The sequence below is a fragment of the Mesoplodon bidens genome (assembly GCF_964165515.1).
Source record: "Mesoplodon bidens genome assembly, chromosome: 6".
Lineage (NCBI taxonomy): Eukaryota > Metazoa > Chordata > Mammalia > Artiodactyla > Ziphiidae > Mesoplodon > Mesoplodon bidens.
Genome location: NC_138162.1, coordinates 45,924,633 through 45,947,240, shown reverse-complemented (window position 1 = coordinate 45,947,240; position 22,608 = coordinate 45,924,633). Strand labels below are relative to the sequence as shown.

The window sequence follows — 22,608 nt, the reverse complement described above, 5'->3', positions numbered from 1 at the left end:
CTCTTCTTTTTTTGTGTATTAAAATTAAAAGGTGGTCTTAATACTTCCTCTGTTCCTTGCAGATTATGCACAGGACTCGGCTGAAAAACTGAAACAAAAACCAAATATTGCCCACCTGCCTTTTGACAGTCTGCTCAACTCACCTCCTTGCAGAATAAATATCCCCAAATCCTTACCAGCTTTTAAGAAAGGTTATTAAAGACAAAGCCATTTGTTAACCTTAATTCTGAAATAGGGCACAATCTGCCAGTTCAAGTAGGTCGGTGAAGTGATGGAGGAGTGCTCCACTGCCCTCCTTAGGCAAGTTTTCTGTTTTCATTGTCACTTGTCAACTTCCCGCTGCTAAAAGAAGGGATCAGGAAGCAATAGATCACATAATTTAGTAAGTTTCAGTTGTGGACACTTACTTTTTTTTTAAGCCAGCAGTGCTTGACCTATCTGACGAATGACCATTGATACTGGAGATCAAAAACAGACAAGGTAAAGACTGTACCCCTGGGCTGGTTCTGGCACGCTGACTTGAAACGGGACGCTATAATACCTCGGGCAACACCTCAAGGCCTTGAGCTAGCTGCCAGGCTGGAATACAGCTGCGCCTCAGACAAGTATGGAGATCTGCCTCCTGGTGGACACGTGGATAGTTTTACAGCCCCAGTTCCTTCTGGAATTAGGAGGGAGGAGCTTAAGCGAAGTCAGAATCCTGGCCCCAGGTGAACGGTTCCTTGGGACTTTCTGGAGCAGATATTTAGCCCAGGACCCACTTACCTACTTCACACCACCCTGGCTCACTAGTCATCTGTCCCGCCACAGTCCTCGGCGGTCAATCAAGATTGCATTTGGTTGATGAAGAGCAAAGGACAGAGAGGTTTAGCTGTGCAAACTTACTCTCTCACAGGCCTGGAACTGTATTCTCAGAGTTCTTACCTTTGTTCCTTTGGAAAAGAAATTACCCTACCCTAATATTCCTGTTGACAAGACCCTTTTAGAGACTGCCTTGTCCCCTAAGTCTGTTACAGAGTTGCAAGAAAAACAAAGGTAACCGTTGATGAGCACTGTCAGGAGGGTTAGCTACCTTGTCAGCTGCGTCCTTTACCTTTTCCCTCCCTGAATGCTGATTGTTTTGGGGCAAGAGAAGGGCCCAGCAAAGCAAGGAATACCCACTGAAGCCCTGACACCCTGATATCAGAAGCCTGTGACCACATGAGCTCTACTTCAGCCCTGTGAAGTCCAGGATCCCTGGAACCATAATGAAGATGGTCTCTGCCCTGAGCTCTCTCTGAGCCACACCACACAGAGAAAGTATGCTCTCAGAACTTTATTAGGTGGAGTTTGGGCAAAAGAGAAAACCTCTGAAACAGTCGCCCACTTGGTTCAGGACGACTGGAATAGAGGAGCCTTTGCTTGGAGACATGTTGTCACTGAGATGAAAGCATATCTTTGACTTTTTTTTTTTAAAGGGGAGCTGACTGGCTGCGTATCTCTGAGCGCAAATTCAGATTATTTTTAAAATGGTCAGCCAGAGGAAGGCAAGTCTCTGGGGACAAGACCAGACCAGAAGCCGAAGCCCCTGCTCTCTGTGGAGACAAACAGGTGCCACCTCTATGTGGGTGGGGGGCAGGGCTATCTCTCTGCCATTCCCAGATCAAGGTTTGGAGGGAGGGGAACATGACAGATGACAAAAGGACCGGTTTCTCAAAAAGCAAGGGATAAAGTAATTACACAGGGACGAAAACTCAAAGAGTGGTTTACAAGGGAGCGAGATGAGTCGTGATTCTTCATTGGTACCTGACCCCAGTCCCCAAACTACCTCGAGCCAGCTCCTTCCAGACGCTGCCTGCCGGAGGGCTCTGTAGAAGGCCTGAAGGCAGAAGGGGGAAAGGGGGCTGCTTCTGCTACAGCGAGAAGGGGCTTGAGTGGGGAGAGGAGCAGCTGCTCCCCCCTCCCCCAAGCCTTCTACCACATTTACAAATACATACATAAATACATTACATACAACAGGGAGTCTGGGAGGCAGGCTCCCCACAGAGGCTCGGCTGACACAGCTACACGTCTCAGAAACTGGGGAAGGGCGCCGGGCTCCGTGTGCGCTCTCCTGCCCGGGGTAGGCCCAGCCCCGGCCCCCCCGCTCTTCAGGGTTCAGTTTGTCCAGTATGGAGAGTTGCCGTAGGCAGGTTTGGAGGCTTGCGACTTGGGCTGCAGGGAGCTGGGCTGGCTGCGCTGACCGGAGCCGCTCTGAGGAGGAGAGAAGGCTGTCAAGGCTGCAGCAGAGCCCCCAGCCCAGGGCAGGATGGCCACCTGCTCCACCTGGCTCACCTGAGCGTCCTGCGGGAGGTGGTGGTGCAGCAGCTGTGAGTGAGGCTGCTGGTGGGCGGGCAGGATGTGCACGAGCGGTGAGGGCGCGTAACCGGGGCCCAGGGCCCCAGGGGAGCCCAAGGCCGAGGGCAGGCTGAACGGTGGCGGGGTCCCCGCGTGAAATCCCTGCCTGTCGAAAGTCTGCAGGGCAGAGAGACGACAGTGAGGCTCGCTTGGCGGCACTCTGCCAGCCCTCCCGCCAGCACCAGCCCTCCCTCACCTGAGTCTTGCTGTAGACGGACCCGGTCACGTCAGGGAGGCCGGGGGCGCTCGAAGACGCCGACACTCCTAGAAGGAAAAGCAGCTGTTCCCACGGCAGCTGGCCCCAGCGCCAGCCTCCCCCGGCTCCAGGGGCCCTCTGGGGCAGCCTCGCCTGAGGAGGAGTCAGGAGGAGACGACTGCTCTGGGCCGCAATCCTGGAAAGGCCTACCTTTGCCAGGCCCAGCACCTGAAGACTTGCTCTGTGCCTGCGATGATCCACCATAGCCGCCCTTGGTGTAGTCTCCTGCTGCTGCCCCCTGGCTCACGTCATCGTAACCTAGCACAGCAGGGGACAAGAGGCACGTGTGAGCTAGGTGAGCCTGTCCTTCCTGTGCCTCTCCGTGGCAGGAGCACCCCTCACCTGCGCTGTAGCTGTGCTGGCCATAGCCACTGGCCTGCTGGAAAGGGGTGGTGGGGCTGCTGAGGCTCACACCGTGCTGCTTGGCTGAGGCCGAGGGGACCTGGTGGCAGGCAAGCAGGAGAGGCATTAGTAGGGGGACAGAGCCGGGGGAGCAGGTTACCCCGGCTTAGCCTCAGGCAGCAGGTGGCACAACCACTAGGGAGGCGTCTTCAGTAGCGCAACACGCTAGATCTCAAAACAGATGGGAAAGGAACCTCGCCCCCAAGCCGGACTCATTCCTCAAGGCCAGGTGACACTCTGAGTGGGGACCTGTCCCTCCCCCCCTGCTTCTGCTCCCTGGAGCTGGAGTAACACCCCCCACCCCCGAATACTCACAAACACGGTGGGCCCATACTGGAAGGCACTGGGTACGCCTGTATAGTAGGGGAGGCCAGTGTAGCTGTAGCCAGGTGGCAGGGCAGGGTTCAGAAAGGGCTGCTGGGCTGTGTGGTGGGCCTGGGACTGGCTCTGCTGGGGCTGAGCCAGGGTGGTGGCAGGTGCAGGGGACGCAGAGTCTCCTCGGCCAAACTTTGTGACATCACCTGGGAGAAACGGGGCACTGAATCCAGTCACTGCCCCCATCCAGCCAGGAAAAAGCCAGACTGGTCCCTGTGAACAGGAACAGGCCTGGCTGCCAGCTCAACAACAGGAAGCTGGCAGGTCTCTGCAGCTCTTCTGCGTCTGTTTCCAGACTCCTGGGATGAGCCACAGGCCAGTCCGATGACCACTCCGCCCCCATGCCTAGACCCCTGAACAAGACTAACCTGAATAGGGATTATTAGCAAGGCTCCCATCTCGACTGGCGAGGGCTGCGGGTGTAGTGAAAGGAATCCCATAGTAATCCTAGGAGAGACCAGAGAGGTTCAGTCAGCACAAGAGCCTCACCCCACTCCCAGGACAGCAGAACCTGCAGGCAGTACGGGTGCTCCAGGCAATGGCACATTCCCCAGGCCGACCAGACCGCAGGGACGTCACAGGCACACCACCAGAGGGCAGCACTCACAGAGAATTCAAAACAAATGGTGCCGGTCAGAGCTGTGCAGTGTGGCAGGCACACAGCATGCAGACACACTGACCGATCCCTCAGCCTTCCCCAGGCAGAGCCAGCGGAGGCCCAGTCACACCCATCCATTCTACATCACAGATGGATGCTGGTGAATGTCACGGGCCAAACCAACTCTACTGGCTTCTCCAGTGAGAGGGATTCTGAAGGGCAGCTAGGAAAGTTAACAGGACAAGGAGAAACCTGAGGAGGAGGAGGGGCCTAAAGGGTTTAACAGGGGTCAGGTCCTGAACTAGGAGAGACCACCCACTCTGCCCTGGCAACGCTGACACTGCACAGGAGTCAGGACAAGTGTGGATGCTGAGGCAAAACACAGTGGAGCTCTATGAAGAAGGCAAGGCCTGCCCTGACCCTCACTCACCGCCCAGGGCTCTGGCAGCCCTGGACATACTGCACCCCGGGCCTCTGAGCCAAGGGAAAGCCCTCCTGCTTTCCTCGTGGGCAGCAGTGTCTAGGAAAGGCACCTACAGCCTCCTTTGGCCCCATCTCCTGGACACCTCCAGGAAATCCACGGCACCCTCCGACCAGAACCACAACAGAAGGCAGGGCTAGGAAAGCACAGTTAGTAGAACACAAGCGGGGACAGGCCTGGAGGAAGCCCAGGAGGGGGAGCTCTTTCACACAAGAAAATCCAAAGGTGGAAATGAGGCACAAAAGTACCAGAATCTAAGAAATGACCAAAGGGGAAAATGAAAGAAATGCATCTGAAAAGGCAGGCTCAGAGGTGATCGCTTCTAAGGCACAAAAAGATTGAAGGAATATGAAGCAGCCCAGGATGATTCCCAGGGCTAGAATCCCACCGAGTCATTCCTAGGGGCCCAACCAGGCACCACCTTCAGACTCATTCAGGACCACCTCCTGCATTCCATCTCTGATGCCCTGGGGCTCCTGGCTGCAGGTTTCCTGTGTCAGGGGGACTAGGGCCACTTCTGGTTTCCCTGCAAAGCCCTAGGGCTTAAGGCATCCCCAGAAACCGTAAGTTCTGTTTTCCACCCTAGAAATCTGTCATCATGTCCTCAATATCCTTTCTGGGCCCTCCAGGAACATGGGCAGGAGCTGGAGAGTCCCGCAGGCCCCTTGAGCAGCAGTGTGATTGGCTGCTGGTTTGCACACTGGGTAAGAGCTGCCCAGCTACCAACCTATGGAAACATTCCAAGCAGATGAAAGGGTCTTCTGAGAGACACGAGCTTCAGCCACTGGGCCTGGGAGGTAGAGGTGGTTCCTGCAGCTGCCTGAGCTCTCTGTGGCCAGCCCAAGAGGGGCTAACACCAGTGGAGAGGAGTCTGAGGAAGGACACCTCACCTTCACTTGGGGAAAAGGAAAGACCATACCCAGGAGAGTTGACATTGGGGTCCAAATAGCTATTTACTCCCAGTGTGACAGATGTGGCAGATGCCCTGGTCTGCTGCAAATGATCAGGAGTCTGGGAAATGCCAGACCAAGAAGGGGGTGGCGGTACAGGAGCCTGCAGGCTGTCCGGGCAGGAAGCGTGCCTCGTCCTGTACCTCTTCTGCACTGCAGTCCTGCTCATGTGGCCGTCCCAGAGGAGGCCCAGTGCTTCATCCTGGCAGCAAGGGCCAGAATAAAGAGGCAGTGCTGCCCTCAGAGCAAGGCTGCAGCAACCAGAGAGACCCTGGGGCCGGCGTTCTACACGGGACGGCAGGCTAAACCCAGAAGGGCCCTCGAAGACTGCCGGCTCCAGCCACTCACTCAGAAGGACAAAGCTGCCATCACGAGCATCACCAGTGGCCACTTCAGAAGCCAAAAAACACGAGATGGTACTTCGGAGAGGACTTTATAAAAAGTCTAGGGGCACGTAAGCAGCGCCATGTCCTGTGTGTTTGTTTGTTTTGGTGGGGGGAGGGGTGGAACTTGAGGGAAGAGAAGGACCCACGTTTGGTAGGGACACTGCCTACTGGGGCCCCAGGTCCCAATGATCTTCAAGATCCCCAGGCACGAGCACAGGACGCTCGAGTGCCCAGGCTGTAGGTGCAGCAGGCACAACCACCAAATGGAAGCAGCATTCTCAGCTGTGGTGCTGAGGGAAGTCCTCAGGCTGAGTGTCCTGAAGGCCAGAGAGGGTGGCAGTCACGGCCACGCGGGTGAGATGCGCGAGACTCAGAGCCTGAATCCCCCCCGCCACCACCCCAAATCCCACTCACCATCGGCAGCCGTGACTGCAGCATCTGGAGCTCGTCATAGCCATAAATCTGTGTGAGGACCAAAAAGGCTGTTAGATGCCCTGCCTTGAAGGAGTCTAGCTGGAGAAACGCCCGGGATCCGAGCGGCAGAGGTGGGCTCAGGGAAGGAGCAGCAGCAACCCAAGGCCCCCAGGTCCTGCCGGGGGCCGGCCCAGAGCCCCAGGTGCGCTCACCGGGTAGGCAGGAAGCAGTCCTCCGGGGCCCACGAGGTACTGGCTGTGCAGCAGGGGAGGCGCCCCCTGGGGCAGGCTGGGGGGCGCTTTGCCTGTGAAGGCAAACTCAAATGGAGTGAAGGGGCCACCACAAGGGCGAGATTCCTCAGGTACTGTGGGCACGGCGGGTGTCGAGCCCACTGTCACGGTGCCGTCCCAGACGAGGCCACGGGCAAGAGGGGAGGGCAGCAGCGGAGAGAAACGGAAGCCATGCTGGGGGCGGGGGAGACAGAGCACGTGCCACCACATCCAGGCTGTGTTACCAGAGGGGTCCGCGCCCTGCGGCACAAAACACCGCCACCCTCTCTTGAAGGCCGCACTGCGCCGAGAGGGCCCGAGCAGCAGGAACCGCCTGCCCCTCAGAACAAAGCAGGCTGGGCAGTGCCAGGAGAGGCACAGCTGGGCCAAAGGCGAGTGAGCAGTCGCTACCAAACCACAGTCTGCTGGGCCCACACAGACTGCCCGGGTCTGGCTGCCAGGCAGTCACAGCAAGAGCAGAAGAGCCCACGAGAGCTGCTCCGTCATCTCAGCGCCAGGGATGAGCGAGGCCAGAGAAGAATGGGGCTCTACGAGCACAAAGGCTGCCAGGGATCTGCCCAGGGGAGCGTGCCCCCAGACACTGATTTCAGAATCACCCAGAACCTGGCCCCCCACATTAGCTCTGGAAGATCCGGCCTCAAGAGGTGAGTGGAACAAAGATGACAAGCAAGTGGCGGCACAGCCGGAGGGAGACTGTGAGCTTCCGATGCTCGTGGACCCCCCCAGGCCTGCCCCCCTTGGCCTCCTCCCGGGAAGCAGAACGGCACCTTCGAGGGGCGGGGGAGTCGGAAAGGCCCCAGGGGGCACACACCTGAGGTCACCAAGGGCGTGGCCCTGGCACTGCTGCTGGGGGCACTCACAGCGGTACCGCCCAGGCAGAGGCTGTTGACCGTGTTCATGCTGCTTGGCAGGCTGAGCCCTGAGGATGCGGCACTCGAGGCACAGGTTGCTGCCGTTGAGAAGGTGGCTGAGGACTGGAGGGAAGGGGCGCTCTCCACGCCGGCATGCTGGCAAGACAAAAGCCAGGACACATGGATCTGGGGGCAAAGCACAAGAGTGCACAAGAACCGGCCTGGCCTGTGTGCCCGCAGTCTCAGATGGACCAGTGTGCTCACCGTGGCCTCTCACACTGCAGCCATATTAGGCCATCGGGACACAACTCATCAGCTGAGCTATCAAGACCATTAAAATGGAGATTTACGATAAAAAAACCCTCCGAAAAAATCATTAAAGTTGCTCAGGCTTTGGTAAGTAAAACAAAGCACAGACACAGATGAGCACAGAACATCTCAATATGAGGTGAAAACCCACCTCACAGAAAAGCAAGGAGCCTCAGGAGAGTCGAGCCTGGGGCCACAAGCAGCCCAGCCCAAGTCAGAGCCTTCCTGGCTCCTCTGACCTGAAGTCACAGGTGGCCAAGAGAGGCCTTTGCTCCAGGATCTGGTGACACTTTGTAGGTCACCAGGGACTACCAAGCAGGGCCCGGCCCGGCCCTATGCCTGCCCGACAAGAACCACCGAGGAAAGAAGGGCAAAGCCTAGCAGAAAGCTGTGAAGAGCCTGAGTGCCAAGGGTCCTGCCCAGCTGCTAGTAAACAAGGCATCAGGAAGGGCTTCAAGGGCTGAGGGGCGGGTGGAAGAAATACACCTGGCTGGGCAAAGCAAGGGTCAAAGAGGGAGGAAAAGGCTCTGTAAGACTGAGACCAGCCTCCAAATCAGAACCTGTGCATAACAAAGAAGCCGGGAAACTCCTGGAGGGGAAGCTGAAGAAGAGGAAAGACCCGGGAGAAAGGGGGCCACCATGTGCTCTGCTTTCCACGGCACAGACGGCGCAGTGCGAGTCCCAGCCCCGCGGGCAGCCCTGCCCACCCGAGCACTAGTATCCAGAATCGGCTCAGCAAGTGAAGACCGCTGAAATTATGGTCTTCTGGGGCTCCTCAGGACTCCTGCCCCTTCCGCCTAGATGGACAGAACCAGGGAGACGAGAGCCCAGGGTAGGGCCAGGGCTGCCCAGCACCCATTCCACGGCCCCCTGCGTGGAGCCAAGGGCACCCGCCACAGGATCAGGAACGGCTCTGACCACCGCACTGTGATGGTGGCACTGGCCGCAACCTTTCAAACCACAGGATTAAAAAAAGAAAAAAAAAAAAGAACATTCCCAGACTGGGGAGTACGGGGAATCCACGGGAACTCCAGAGTCATCCAGCAAGCCTCTCCTGCCTTCAGTGGACCCTGGTGGCGTTCCTGTATCTGCCCCCTCACCTCTCAAATCTGTGAGGAAGACAAGTTGCTGGCTCCCTCGGACCATCCGACAGGGCTGCCACTCTGCCCCTCAGATGGGCCCAGAAAAGCACAGCTGCACCAAACCTTCCACAGAACACTAAGGGCAGGAGAAAACACTAGATTTCCTTTACAGACAAGGTAGGAAAGACCTGGCTCTGTTAGACTATGATATATCCGACTATTCAAAAATCAATTCATAGGGCTTCCCTGGTGGCACAGTGGTTGGGAGTCCGCCTGCCGATGCAGGGGACACGGGTTCGTGCCCCGGTCTGGGAGGGTCCCGCATGCTGTGAAGCGGCTGGGCCCATGAGCCATGGCCGCTGAGCCTGAGCGTCCGGAGCCTGTGCTCCGCAGCAGAAGAGGCCACAGCAGTGAGAGGCCCACATACGGCAAAAAAAAAAAAAAAAATCAATTCATAAAATGACAAACCTAGGAAAAATATTTGCACTTCCCATCACAAAGGGCTACCTACTAAGTCTCCCAACTATAGAAATAAAGACCACAGACCTGACAAGAAAATGAAAAATGTAAACAGCTCACCCAAAAGGAAATTAATGGCTTTCCAATATATAAAACAGATGCTCAAGCTCTTTCGATTAAACACTACACTGACAGGTCATTTTTCTATTAACACATTGGAAAAATACAAATATTTGGTAACATCATTTCAGGAGGTCATGGGGAAAGGACATTTCATTCTTTGCCAGTGAGATCTAAGTGGGTTAAAATCACTATGCAGAGCAATTTGTATAAAATGACAAATGCCTAGCAATTCCACCTCCAGGGTTTACCCTCTAGACACAGCTGCACATGTGAAACATGTGCAGAAGGTTATACACCGTTGTTTGTACAGGCACATCTCATGTTCTTGTGCTTCTCAGATACTGCGTTTCTTACAAAGTGAGGGTCTGAAGCAACCCTGGGTCAAGAAAGTCTATCGGCACCATTTTTCCAACAGCATTGGCTCACTTCCTCTCTCTGTGTCACATTTTGGTAATTCTCACAATATTTCAAAAATCTTTTCATTATTATATTTGCTATAATGATCAGTGACCTCTGATGTTACAAATGCAAAAAGATTACAGCTTGCTCAAGGCTCAGGTGATGGCTAGCATTTTTAGCTAATAATATATTTTTTAATTATGTATGTTGTTTTTGTAAACATGTTATTGCACACCTTAACAGACTACAGTATAGTGTAAACAAAACTTATATGCACTAAGAAATCAAAAGATATATGACTCACTTTCCCACAATATTCCCACGGTGGTGGTCTATAACTGAACCCACAGTATTTCCAAGGTATCAAGACTGAAAATGGCCCTGAAGTTCCATCAGAGGAGGCCTGATTAAATAATGTAATGCAGCAGAGCTGCATTAAAAAAAAGAACTCTGATTCAACACAGAAACCTCCTGAAGACACACTGTTAAGTGAGGGAGAAAGATAAAGGACACTATGTAGAGAATACTCCCATTTATATTACAGGAAAAGAAAAAGGGCAGGAGGAAAACTACTATGTATGCATTTTATGGGTTTATAAAATACAAACTAGAGGATCAAGAAAATAGTAGGAAAAGGGGTACAACCAAGTAGAAAAGAGACAAACTTTTCAGTATATATCTTTTTATGTCTTTCGTTATTGAATCTGTGACCACGTTAGCAATTGTACGAGGTGATTCTGGCTGTGGCCATTGGGACTGTAAGATTTGGGGTTTCCTGCTAAGACACAGAGTGCAGCTAACCCATGAGAGCAAGAGCTCTGGGCTCCAACACACAGTGCCCGGAACAGGAGGCCAACTCTGCAGGGCTCACAAAGGGGACATCTCAGGGCTCCCACTGGCCAAACAGGAGGCACTGGCTGGTGGGCAACTTACTCCAAGGGCAGAGATATTCACACCAATCTCTGCTATGAAGACAGTGATCTATGTGTTTTAAGACAAAGAATTATGTGTAAACTGATTTCACTTGGAAAGCTAGAGTATGAAAGCCACGAGGTTAGCCAGGTCCTGATAAAGGGTAGGACCTGAATCTTTTCCATCGCTTCATTCTACAGCGAAAGATTTGACTTCTTCAGAGGAAACAAATTTCCCCCGGTTTCCCGACTCTCCCGTTCATCTGCACCTAAAACTTCCTTCCCTACTTGCAGAACATCTACTTCCACCTTGCGGAAGCCTGCTGTCTCCCAGGAGAGGGACACTGTGCTCTCTCCAGGCACCTTTTCTTCCACGTTCCAGCCTCCCCGGCTGCTAGCACAACACCCGCCCACTGCCGTGCCTCCTTGCACGGCCCGGCCGCCGGCCCTCAGCCCGCTCCGTCTAGACCGAGCCCTACCCGAGACCACGCTCCCAGCTCCACAGCTCAGAAGCCGCACCTCCGCAAACGCCATCTATGTCACTCTTCAGCGCACCAGGACACTCGCCAGCTTGTGCGTCCACTCTTGCCTCTCCACACCCACACTTCCTTCTTCAACAGCAACCTTCCCAAAGCCTCTGCTTCTGAGCTGGGGAAGACGGCCTGAGGCGGCAAGAGTGAAGCCTCCACGACCACCAGCAACCTGGACTGCAGTTACACTGACTGGGCTGTCAGTCTCAGAGACACACGCGCTCTCCCTTTCCTTTCAAGCACTCTCCCTACGGGGGGCTTCACAAAGTAACAGAGCGTTCCCCAGGAACACCGCTCTTGATTAAACTTGACTTTTAGTAGAGCCCACGCGGAAGTTAGCAACGAGTCTACCTTCCTCTAAAAAACTTGCAGAGACCCCAACATAAGAAGCCCCAGCAAATGAAACCAACCCTGCCAGGTAGAAAGATCTCCTATCATGAACAGGGAGTTCAGTGAGTTCTTGGGAACAAATTCACCACCTGACAACAAATTCAGCCCTGCCAATCATCTATCAGGTATGGAGAACCAATTCTTCCACAGGGACATGGACTTAGGAAGCAAGATGTCCTCCATGGTGCCTAGGAAATCATCTGTTCAAACCATGTACCTAGATGGAGACATTACAGCCAAGCTATGAGAGTATTTCAGATATTTAAAATCCACAAACTAAAGCCCCACCTGCACATGACTAAGCTCCAAGCTGGCTAAGCAGGGTGCTGGGCAAGGGAGCAGGGAAAACACTTACCGTGTGTGACGTGCTGGTGGAGAGCACCGTGTGCGCAGAGGAGAGGCTGCTCTGGTGGCCGGAGAGAGAGCTGGAAGACAAGGCAGAGCCCCACATGTGCACCGCCCAGCACTCCACCCAAGGGACCCACGCGTCAGGAGGGCTGCACACGGGCTTGCCCATCCCTTCACATCCTTCCTTCCGTGTGGCCTTGGAACCCAGTCCAGGTGCTCTGTGGTTAGAAATGATCTAAAGGGTCACTCACCATGAGGACCTGGGACATCCTGCCCTAGGAAGGCTACAGAGCCAGCTCAGACAACTCTAACCATTTGCTCTGCAGACTGTAAATGCTAAGAACAGGATTGCACTAAGAACACGGCCAGCCCCAGAGACCCCATTAAATCTGTGTGTGAGGGAAGAAAGTTCCTACGTTCAACCCCACATGCCAGAGACAGAGCTTGAATTCCCATCAAATGCAGAACTCAAACCAAATGCTTTTGTTCCTGGCTACAGGAGGAAAGAGGAGAAGTCTACTCAGAAGACAGGGTAAGGACCAGACAAATCCCATTCTCCTGCACCCTGTTCTGATAACTTGATCTCTGATACCACAACAAGTGCGAGGCAGTGACCTGCTCAGAAAACCCACAGCACTCTCACCCCACATCACAGCAACGGGGCCCAGAATGCGGAGGAGAGACAAGGCTCGGGGCACCCTCCTGTGGGCTGAAGAAGAGTAGCAGTGACCCCTTGGACCCACCCGATTCCCAGGGGACCCAGGGCTCTATGACAGCAGGGACACTACAGGCCAGCAAGGCTTTCACCCTCGGCACCTGTGAGACCCTACCCAGCCACCTATGCTGCGGCCTTACTGCAAAAGGCCAGGACGTCATGCAGAGAGCAACAGTGGGTTCTGCTCACGGGAACAGCCATGTAGAAGGGCTCCAGGACTTCACCCCCATGTGCCTTGGACTCTGGGCCCGTATTTTCCACATACCTGCTAAGCTGAGAGAGGGGGCTGCTGGACAGGTCACCAGGCTGCGACAAGGAGGGCAGAGCGGCAGTGTGCTGGGGTACAGAGGGCAGAAGCGGAGTGCAGGAGGTGGTGCTGGTCAGGGAACCCACGGATGGGAGGGTGGAGGGAGGGTCTGTTGTCTTTGGAGCTGGAACAGATGAAGGAGCTGTAAGAAACAGATCTGTTTAGCGCCAGAACCAACCGTTAAGTATCAGAAATAACGTTTTGTGACACGTCAGGCTCAGTTGAGACATATACAAAGTTACACCCCTGGGGAAAATGCGCAAGCATGCCACAGGTAGGCCCTTCTCTGTCTGCTGCGACTATGGAGAGGACTGTGAGAACACAGGACCTAGGCAAGGAGGGAGATGACATCTTTACCAGCATATACGGCCCCTCGGGGGTGAACATACTCCTCCCAACTAAAGGAACCCGACCCTGAGCCACACCCAGAAAGGGAAAGAGGCTCTAAGGTTGACAAATACAGTTACATGAGCACAGCAAGGGAGAGTGAAAATCTGGTAGGCAAACCACCCAGGGGTTAGGTCTGCTTCTATCAAATAAGTATCAAATCAGGCTGACTTTGTGAAAGGTCACAGACAGTTTAGGGCAGGAAGGGGTTGAGAGCCCAGGGTACATATACTGTGGAGAGCTACACAGGCCTAAAATCTGCAGAAGACACCCCTGCTGTCCACACCTACTTCAAAAGCGCAGTGAGCACTTCCTTCGCATGTGCTTGAACAGAACAGACCTCAGAGCACACAAACGCACATGTTAGGCTTTCAGAAGAGCATGAATGCAATCAATCCTAGCTGCAGAAAAGACTCAGTTTTAGTGTCATCCACACACACAACTCAGATATGTGCTTGGAAGTAAAGCATCATTGTCTTTTCCAGTTAGGAGGAGGCAGCACCTTTCCTCAGGAGGCCCTGGGAGTCCAGGGGACACACACTGGTCTCCAAATGGAGGACAACTCGAAAACCAGAACACGCAGCAACAGGGCAACACGGCACAGTCAGTTCTTAAGAGTGGTCTTCACACCCCTGAGGCTTGCTTTTTACCGACAGTCGTTCCCAAATGACACCTGTTCTTACAGAAACTAGATAAACACACCATAGATGTCCCTGGCCCCAAACTCACCTCCCTGAGTGTCGGATCACGTTAATGACAGGTTCACAGAAAGCCTCTCAAAGAACGTGTGTTTGTATGAATTTGAGTGTGTGTGTGTGTGTGTGTGTGTGTGTGAGAGACAGAGAGAGAAAGGGGGGATGGGGGGGCGGTGGTTGGAGAAGAGAGCACAGGAGATAAAAACCTATCTAAAACGTGCACTATGTTTTACGGACATTTCACATCTCATTATCTCACTTAAAATCTCCCATACACCTCTGTGTGCTCTCGACCCCATGCCTGGACAAAAGAAACTTCCCACCACGGCTTGTGGAATTCACACTTCCTGTGACATCCAATGTTCTCAGAGCTACCCACGTTATCTGTTGCTCTGGCGGCCCAGAAACACCAAACCCAACTCTGGGTAAATCACATGTGTCATTTCAATTGCAACTGAGGCCCACTCCTGGTCTGGCAAAATCCCACGGCCACTCTCCAAAAATTCCTAAATAAAGAGGGTCTTTTTGACTTCCATACCAATAGTGGATACCCATTTGCTTTACTGAATGATGAATGAAAATCAGTTTCATTTTAGACTATGATCATAACCATAGATAAATTAGCTAAGAACAAAGGAAACAACTAATGGGGATTCACCTACACTCTCTCCAGTGATCACTGAGCTGTGGTGGATGTGGAGGGCCCCCTCCTTTTCTCCCAAGTGTTTATAGTGAGCAACTTTTTCTCTCTCTTCCTCACAATGTCTTTCCTGAACTAGCATGACAATTTCTGCTTTAAATGTCTTTCACATTATTGAAGTGAGAGCCTTCTGAGCATCCTGGAACCTGGGCCTCTGAGCAAAGCATCTTTTAAATCCAGCGTACACTCTGCACTTGGGGGCGCAGTCTGACAAAGGCAGAATAATACAATACCTCCTCCTTGCTGTGGATGTAACATTTCTAATAATACCATCAGCTACAACCTGGTCACGGGGAATCTCTAGCTAAACTCTAAACCCAAAGAAATGATGCCAACGATGGATCAGACACAGCTCTCAGAAAAAATGTAAAAAGACTATTTTTGCAGAATTAGCCTTTGGCCAATCGTTTTCCCATCACATTAGCTACGCTCTTCTTCTGTCTGTGGTTTCCACCAGCTACGACAAGAATAGTTAGCTCATATACTTACTGTCTACTGTCTGCTGACTTCGACTACCACCATGTCCATTCTATAAGAAAGAGAAAAGAAAGTAAGTAAACCTGCAAAATCAAATGACAACCTAGATGACTTTCTACGGGACTTAGCCACAAACATATGAAGCATTATGAATTAAGCAAAGAACTATGGCCTATTTTGTTTTGTTTCTTAATAAAAGGAGAGGCAATACAACAAATTCTTAATAAATCTCAACAAGCTGACATTTTTTTAAAAAAACAAACTGGGTATTTAAGGAAGTAACAAGGATAAAACATAAGACCAAAAGCACAGGAAGTAATGAAACAGTCCTAAAAATTATTAAGCCGTAGGAAGGACTTAGGAATTCTCATTATATTGAAATCACCACAAGCCTTTCTGTCTCAAGCACATTCTGTCTCCTGAGTACCCCCCATACAAGAAAGAAAATGTTTCCAAATTATAACAAAGATAACTTTCATACAAGGAATTATCATATTTTATATTATTAACAAAATGGTTCTCTTCTCAGAGAAAGACGTTACTTTGAAACACGTTTTTTTTCTGAAGTGGGTGGGGAAAGAGTGAGTTAGGACTGTTTGGTAGTCAGTCCCCAAAAGAACAGGATCTGAAAACAACTGGTTTGAGTTAACCATAAAGCACTTCACTGGAACCTTCTCACAGAAGGAGGCATCCTCACAAGGAAAACTTTACTTCCACAGACTGGGTGGGGAGACACAGCAAAGAGTGACTGACACTGGAACCTACAGGGCTCAGACACTGGTCCTGGATGGGAGAAGGAAGCTGAGGAAATGACCTTCTCACAAATGTCAAAAACTACTACTACTAAAAAAAAGACAAACCTTATAGCTTTTGACTCTGCCTTAACCAAAATCCAGTACAATTTCTGCTCATAAAATCTTATTTACAACACATTTTAGTCTTAAAACAATGAGATTATATATAAGAAATGTAGACAATAAAACAGAACTGCTAGGGAAAAACAAAACAAGAGTTAAAAGACTAAAGTCAGAGAAAGGGAAACACCAATATACAAAGATAGGTGGAAAGCAATCAGAGTTCTACTCTTCTGCCTCCCTCTCAACAGGGGTTCACTGTTCAGTAAATACATACACATGATATCAAGCATGTGCAGCCAAGACAGCACAAACCCTGACATACAAAGTCTTCTCAAAACTACACCAGACAAAAAAATAGAAGAGGGGAATGAAACAGCTGCCATCATACCTTAGGAACACTTCATCCCACCTAGAAAATCATTTTTTAAATTTATTTGGCTGTGCCTCTTAGTTGTGAGCATGCGGTATCTTAGTTGCAAGCATGTGGGATCTAGTTCCCTGACCAGGGATTGAACCCGGGACCCCTACATTGGCAGCGTGGAGTCTTAGCCACTGGACCACCAGGGAAGTCCCTAGAAAATCATTTTTAAATACAAACAACGGAACAACAAGGTCCTACCATATAGCACAAGGAACTATATTCAATATCTTATAATAATCTATAATGGAAAAGAATCTAAAAAAGAATATATGTGTATAACTGAATCACTTTGCTGTATACCTGAAACTAACACAACATTGTAAATTAACTATACTTCGATTAAAAAATATTATAAACAAAACCAAAAAACTCCACAAACAATGGACAAATTGACACAACAAAGGAGCCATATTATTTGGGATGGGGGAAATTCTAGGCAGAAGCATGGTGGGAACAAAAATGAAGTATCAGATGATAGGGAGAGATCAGAAATCTGGTTCAATTAGCTGAGCAAGAAACGAGGTGAACAGTGATACAGACAAGCAGAACAAGAGGTAAAGTTAGAGCTGGAACTGAGATGTCATGGAGATGACAGATTTAAGCACACAGTCTGATTTATGTTTTAGAAACTATAGACCAGCACGTTCCAAGGCAACGGAATATTCTTTTTTTTCCCAATTATTTATTTATTTTTGGCTGCATTGGGTCTTTGTTGCTGCGCGCTGGCTGTCTCTAGTTGTGGTGAGCGGGGGCTACTCTTTGCTGTGGTGCGTGGGCTTCTCATAGTGGTGGCTTGTATTGTTGCAGAGCACGGGCTCTAGGCACACGTGGGCTTCAGAAGCTGTGGCACGCAGGCTCAGTAGCTGTGGCACACGGGCTTAGCTGCTCCGCAGCATGTGGGATCTTCCCGGACCAGGGCTCGAACCCGTATCCCTTGCATTGGCAGGCGGATTCTTAACCACTGTGCCACCAGGGAAGCCCGGGAACAGAATATTCTGCAATAATGGAAATACTGTCTGTGTGTGCTTGGTCTTATATTGTAGTGACTAACCATATCTAGACAGTGAGCATTAAAATGTGGTGTGTCTGAGAAACTGAACTTTTAATTGTGTATTTAATTTAAATAAACTACTACTACTACATGTGGCTAGTGGTTGCCATGTCAGAAATCACAAAAATAAACTTCTTAAAGAAGATATATGAAGAATACACGGCTTTTTAAAAATATGTAAACCAAGAAAGGCAAATACAACCAAGAAAGGTGGAAAATGAGAGCAACAAAATTTTGTACAGTAGAAAGCAGATGCCAGAGAGTAACTCTGACTTAGCTGACCGGGTAAAGCCAAATCGTAAGCAACTAGTAGGGAAAACCAGAAAACCACTCAACTTACATCAAGGAACCACACCAAGCAACTCAGTAATTGTATATATCACATAACTTTGGAAGTGGGTATGGAGGTAGGGCTAAACATAGGAGAAATGTTTTAAACTCTGTACAGCAGGGTGAATGCCCCCTTCCACCTTCTCCCACAGGCTCTAAACTTCATCAAGAGGGTAACACATGGCAAGGAGTACTATAAAAAAAAACACAGATTAAGTCAATGCAGACAAAACAAATTATTCCAACGGCAGCCTTCTATCTGCACTAGGCTCTTAAGACACTAACAGACAGGTATAGGCCCTACAGGGAAGAGACTAGAACAGTCCCTGGAGAATCCAAACAAACTCAACAGAAAAGGCCCACAGGGGCTGATGAAGGAACTCCCCACCCCTAGAGATATGGCCGCCCACACTGTCCCTCACGAAAGCCCACATCCAACAACCTACCGCCACAGGCAGTTAACCTTTTAGTGTCAAGTGGGCGGCCTGGAGTCACCAGACATTTGAGGAAAACATCTAACATGAAAGGTGGAAAAGGAAGGGAGGAAAAATCTCTTAAGTTGATACATATAAATATTTCCTCAGAATCTGAGAAGGAAACCTAAAAAAAGACAATGTACCCAAATTTCTGCTATGCCAATTCAATTGTTTTCATTATTTTCATGTTCTCATCCACTCTTTAAAGTAGCTCTCACTATAATGCTTGAATGTCTTTGCCTTACAGGAAAGTGAAATATTACAGACTATAGTCCCTGCCTACCCCATCCAAGCCACTCTGAACAACTCAGGGTATATCCTTACACTATCCTTATACCAAGTGCCTGGGTCCATTCACACAATCCTTGTGCAAGGGTGCTTGAAACACAGGTTTCAAACGAGATGGCCACTAATGGCAAATCCAACAAACTATACGGATTCTACTTAAAAGGTTAGCCATTTCTAAAAGGAAATCTTAGCCAAAAAGCTTGATTTCCCAACTACACACTGAGCTCCAAATAGGATTTCCTCTGAGGAGAAACCGGAAACACCACTAACCGTGATGGTTCCTGGAGCTGACTCCGATGGACTCACAGAGCTTTGGTATGCGCTCCTGTCATGCACAGAACTCTGGTCGTAGGAGGAAGATGTTGTTACGGGACTAGTGGAGCTCAACGATGAGCTGGTCAGATTGGAGGAGGTAATGACTGAAGTTGTGTGGGTGGAGTTCTGCACTGCACTGGTCACTGCTAGGGAGGTATTCAAAGAGTCACTACAAAGAATAAAAGACATGAGACATAAATTTGTGTCACTTTACAGGTTTTCATGAAGTAGAGTGATTTCATCTCTTTATTATCATATTCTAAATTAAATAATTGTATCTGTAACTACAAATTTACACTACTGCATTATTTATTTAGTTGTTAATTTTTCTCGTGCAGGATCCAATCCAGGATCATCTGCATTACTTTTTTTTGGTAACATCTTTACTGGAGTTTAATTGCTTTACAATGGTGTTAGTTTCTGCTGTATAACAAAGTGAATCAGCTATACATATACATATATCCCCACAACTCCTCCCTCTTGCGTTTCTCTCCCACCCTCCCTATCCCACCCCTCTAGGTGGTCACAAAGCACCAAGCTGATCGTCCTGTGCTATGTGGCTGCTTCCCACTAGCTATCTGTTTTATTTTGGTAGTATATGTAAGTCCATGCCACTCTCTCACTTTGTCCCAGCTTCTTACCTGTCCCCCTCCCCGGGTCCTCAAGTCCATTCTCTACATCTGTGTCTTTATTCCTGTCCTGCCCCTAGGTTCTGAAGAACGTTAGTAGATTTTTTGATGATGGCCATTCTGATCGGTGTGAAGTGATACCTCATTGTGGTTTTGATTTGCACTTCTCTAATGATTAGTGATGTTGAGCATCCTTTCATGTGTTTGTTGGCAATCTGTATATCTTCCTTGGAGAAATGTCTATTTAGGTCTTACACCCATTTTTGCATTGGGTTGTTTTGCTTTTTTGACATTGAGCTGCATGAGCTCCTTGTATATTTTAGAGATTAATCCTTTATCAGTTGCTTCGTTTGCGAATACTTTCTCCCATTCTGAGGGTTGTCTTTTCGCCTTGTTTATGGTTTCCTTTGTTGTGCAAAAGCTTTTAAGTTTCATTAGGTCCCATGTGTTTATTTTTGTTTTTATTTCCATTTCTCTAGGTGGGTCAAAAAGGATCTTGCTGTGATTTATGTCAGAGTGTTCTGCCTATGTTTTCCTCTAAGAGTTTTATAGTGTCCGGTCTTACATTTAGGTCTCTAATCCATTTTGAGTTTATTTTTGTGTATGGTGTTAGGAAGTGTTCTAATTTCATTCCTTTTACATGTAGCTGTCCAGTTTTCCCAGCACCATTTATTGAAGAGGCTGTCTTTTCTCCATTGTATATTCTTGCTTCCTTTGTCATAAATTTGGTGACCATATGTGTGTGGGTTTATCTCTGGGCTTTCTACCCTGTTCCATGGATCTATATTTCTGTTTTTGTGCCAGTACCATACTGTCTTGATTACTGTAGATTTGTAGTATAGTCTAAAGCCAGGGAGCCTGATTCCTCCAGCTCCATTTTTCCTTCTCAAGATTGCTTTGGGGGGCTTCCCTGGTGGCACAGTGTTTGGGAATCCGCCTGTCAATGCAGGGGACATGGATTCGAGCCCTGGTCCGGGAAGATCCCACATGCCGCAGAGCAACTAAGCCCGTGCACCAGAACTACTGAGCCTGCACTCTAGAGCCCATGAGCCACAACTACTGAGCCCACATGCCACAACTACTGAAGCCTGTACACCTGGAGCCCGTGCTCTGCGACAGGAGAGGCTGCCGCAACAAGAAGCCTGTGCACTGCAATGAAGAGTAGCCAACATTCATCACAACTAGAGGAAGCCTGCACGCAGGAACTAAGACCCAATGCAGCCAAAAACAAATTTATTTAAAAAAAAAAAAAAAGATTGCTTTGGCTATTCGGGGTCTTTTGCATCTCCATAAACATTGTAAAATTTTGTTTCTAGTTCTATGAAAAATGCCACTGGTAGCTTGATAGGGATTGCACTGCATCTGTAGATCACTTTGGGTAGTAGAGTCATTTTCCAATGTTGATTCTTCTAATCCAAGAACATGGTATATCTCTCCATCTGTTTGTATCGTCTTTAATTTCTTTTATCAGTGTCTTATAATTTTCTGCATACAGGTCTTTTGTCTCCTCAGGAAGGTTTATTCCTAGGTATTTTATTTTTTGTTGCAATGGTAAATGGGAGTGTTTCCTTAATTTGTCTTTCAGATTTTTTGTCATTAGTGTATAGGAACGCAAGAGATTTCTGTGCGTTAATTTTGTATCCTGCAACTTTACCAAATTCACTGATTAGCTCTAGTAGTTTTCTGGTGGCATCTTTAGGATTCTCACGTGTAGTATCATGTCATCTGCAAACAGTAACAGTTTTACTTCTTCTTTTCTGATTTGGAATCCTTTTATTTCTTTTTCTTCTCTGACTGCTATGACTAAAACTTCCAAACTATGTTGAATAACAGCAGTGAGAGTGGGCAACCTGGTCTTGTTCCTGATCTTAGAGGATATGGTTTCAGTTTTTCACCATTGAGAACGATGTTGGCTGTGGGTTTGTCATATATGGCCCTTATTATGTTGAGGTAGCTTCCCTCTATGCCCACTTTCTGTACAGTTTTTATCATAAATGGGTGTTGAATTTTGTTGAAAGCTTTTTCTCCATCTATTGAGATGATGATATGGTTTTTCTCCTTCAATTTGTTAACATGGTGTATCACGTTGATTGATTTGCGTATATTGAAGAATCCCTGCATTCCTGGGATAAACCCCACTTGATCATGGTGTATGATCCTTTTAATATGCTGTTGGATTCTGTTTGCTAGTATTTTGTTGAGGATTTTTGTGTCTATGTTCATCAGTGATATTGGTCTATAGTTTTCTTTGTGACATCTTTGTCTGGTTTTGGTATCAGGGTGATGGTGGCTTCGCAGAATGAGTTTGGGAGTGTTCCTCCCTCTGCTATATTTTGGAAGAGTTTGAGAAGGACAGGTGTTAGCTCTTCTCTAAATGTTGACAGAATTCACCTGTGAAGCCATCTGGTCCAGGGCTTTTGTTTGTTGGAAGATTTTTAATCACAGTTACTACTGCATTATTTAAATGATGCAACTGAAGATTCAAAAGAACCACCCCTCCCCCCTCTCAAATTAGACCCACCTAATTTAATTGACAGGCAGGGTGACATCTTTAAGAATCCTTAAGAATCTTTAAGGAATCCAGATATTGTGAGTCCATCCTTAGAAAAGGGAACTCAAGCAATTATCAGATTTAGGCTCTAGAAAGTAAAAAATTTAATAAAATAGAATCTAAAATCTGGGATTCTCTATTTATAAAATATTCCACTGAAAGAAAATAAGTATTGACAAAGATGTATAGAAACTGCATCCCTCATAAACTACTGGTAGGAATGTAAATGCTGCAGCCTCTGTGGGAGAAGTTTGACAGTTCCTCAAGTGGTTAAATATGAGAGTTACCATATGATCCAGCAATTCCTAGGTATATATACAAAAGAAATCAAAGCACACAAAATTTTTAACTGAATTTTCACAGCAGCATGATTTACAATAGCCAAAAAGTGGATGCAATCAAATGTCCATAAACTAATGAATGAATAAACAAAATGTGATGTATCTGCAAAATGAAATATTATTTGGAAACAAAATGCA

At 48.9% G+C, this 22,608-nt stretch overlaps 1 protein-coding gene across 9 annotated transcripts in view; it reads right to left on the bottom strand.

Moving 5' to 3' along the window:
- Positions 1-32: 32 nt before the first annotated feature.
- UBAP2 (ubiquitin associated protein 2) overlaps positions 33-22,608 on the bottom strand; it is a 131,697-nt gene continuing 109,121 nt past the window's right edge. For 7 of the 9 annotated variants that reach the window (XM_081236193.1, XM_081236201.1, XM_081236196.1 and 4 more), the window contains 15 exons: positions 18,905-19,118; positions 15,224-15,263; positions 12,911-13,094; positions 11,938-12,007; positions 7,340-7,535; positions 6,451-6,542; positions 6,239-6,286; positions 3,778-3,856; positions 3,350-3,555; positions 2,975-3,074; positions 2,783-2,890; positions 2,573-2,640; positions 2,314-2,493; positions 220-2,232; positions 33-88 (listed from right to left, as the gene is read on the bottom strand). In XM_081236193.1, coding sequence (XP_081092319.1) covers positions 2,137-2,232; positions 2,314-2,493; positions 2,573-2,640; positions 2,783-2,890; positions 2,975-3,074; positions 3,350-3,555; positions 3,778-3,856; positions 6,239-6,286; positions 6,451-6,542; positions 7,340-7,535; positions 11,938-12,007; positions 12,911-13,094; positions 15,224-15,263; positions 18,905-19,118 — 1,681 coding nt within the window. In that variant the 3' untranslated portion in view covers positions 33-88; positions 220-2,136. Of the gene's footprint in view, positions 89-219; positions 2,233-2,313; positions 2,494-2,572; positions 2,641-2,782; positions 2,891-2,974; positions 3,075-3,349; positions 3,556-3,777; positions 3,857-6,238; positions 6,287-6,450; positions 6,543-7,339; positions 7,536-10,055; positions 10,182-11,937; positions 12,008-12,910; positions 13,095-15,223; positions 15,264-18,904; positions 19,119-22,608 lie in introns of all 9 variants that reach the window. The other 2 variants (XM_081236194.1, XM_081236195.1) reach the window with 2 other exon arrangements.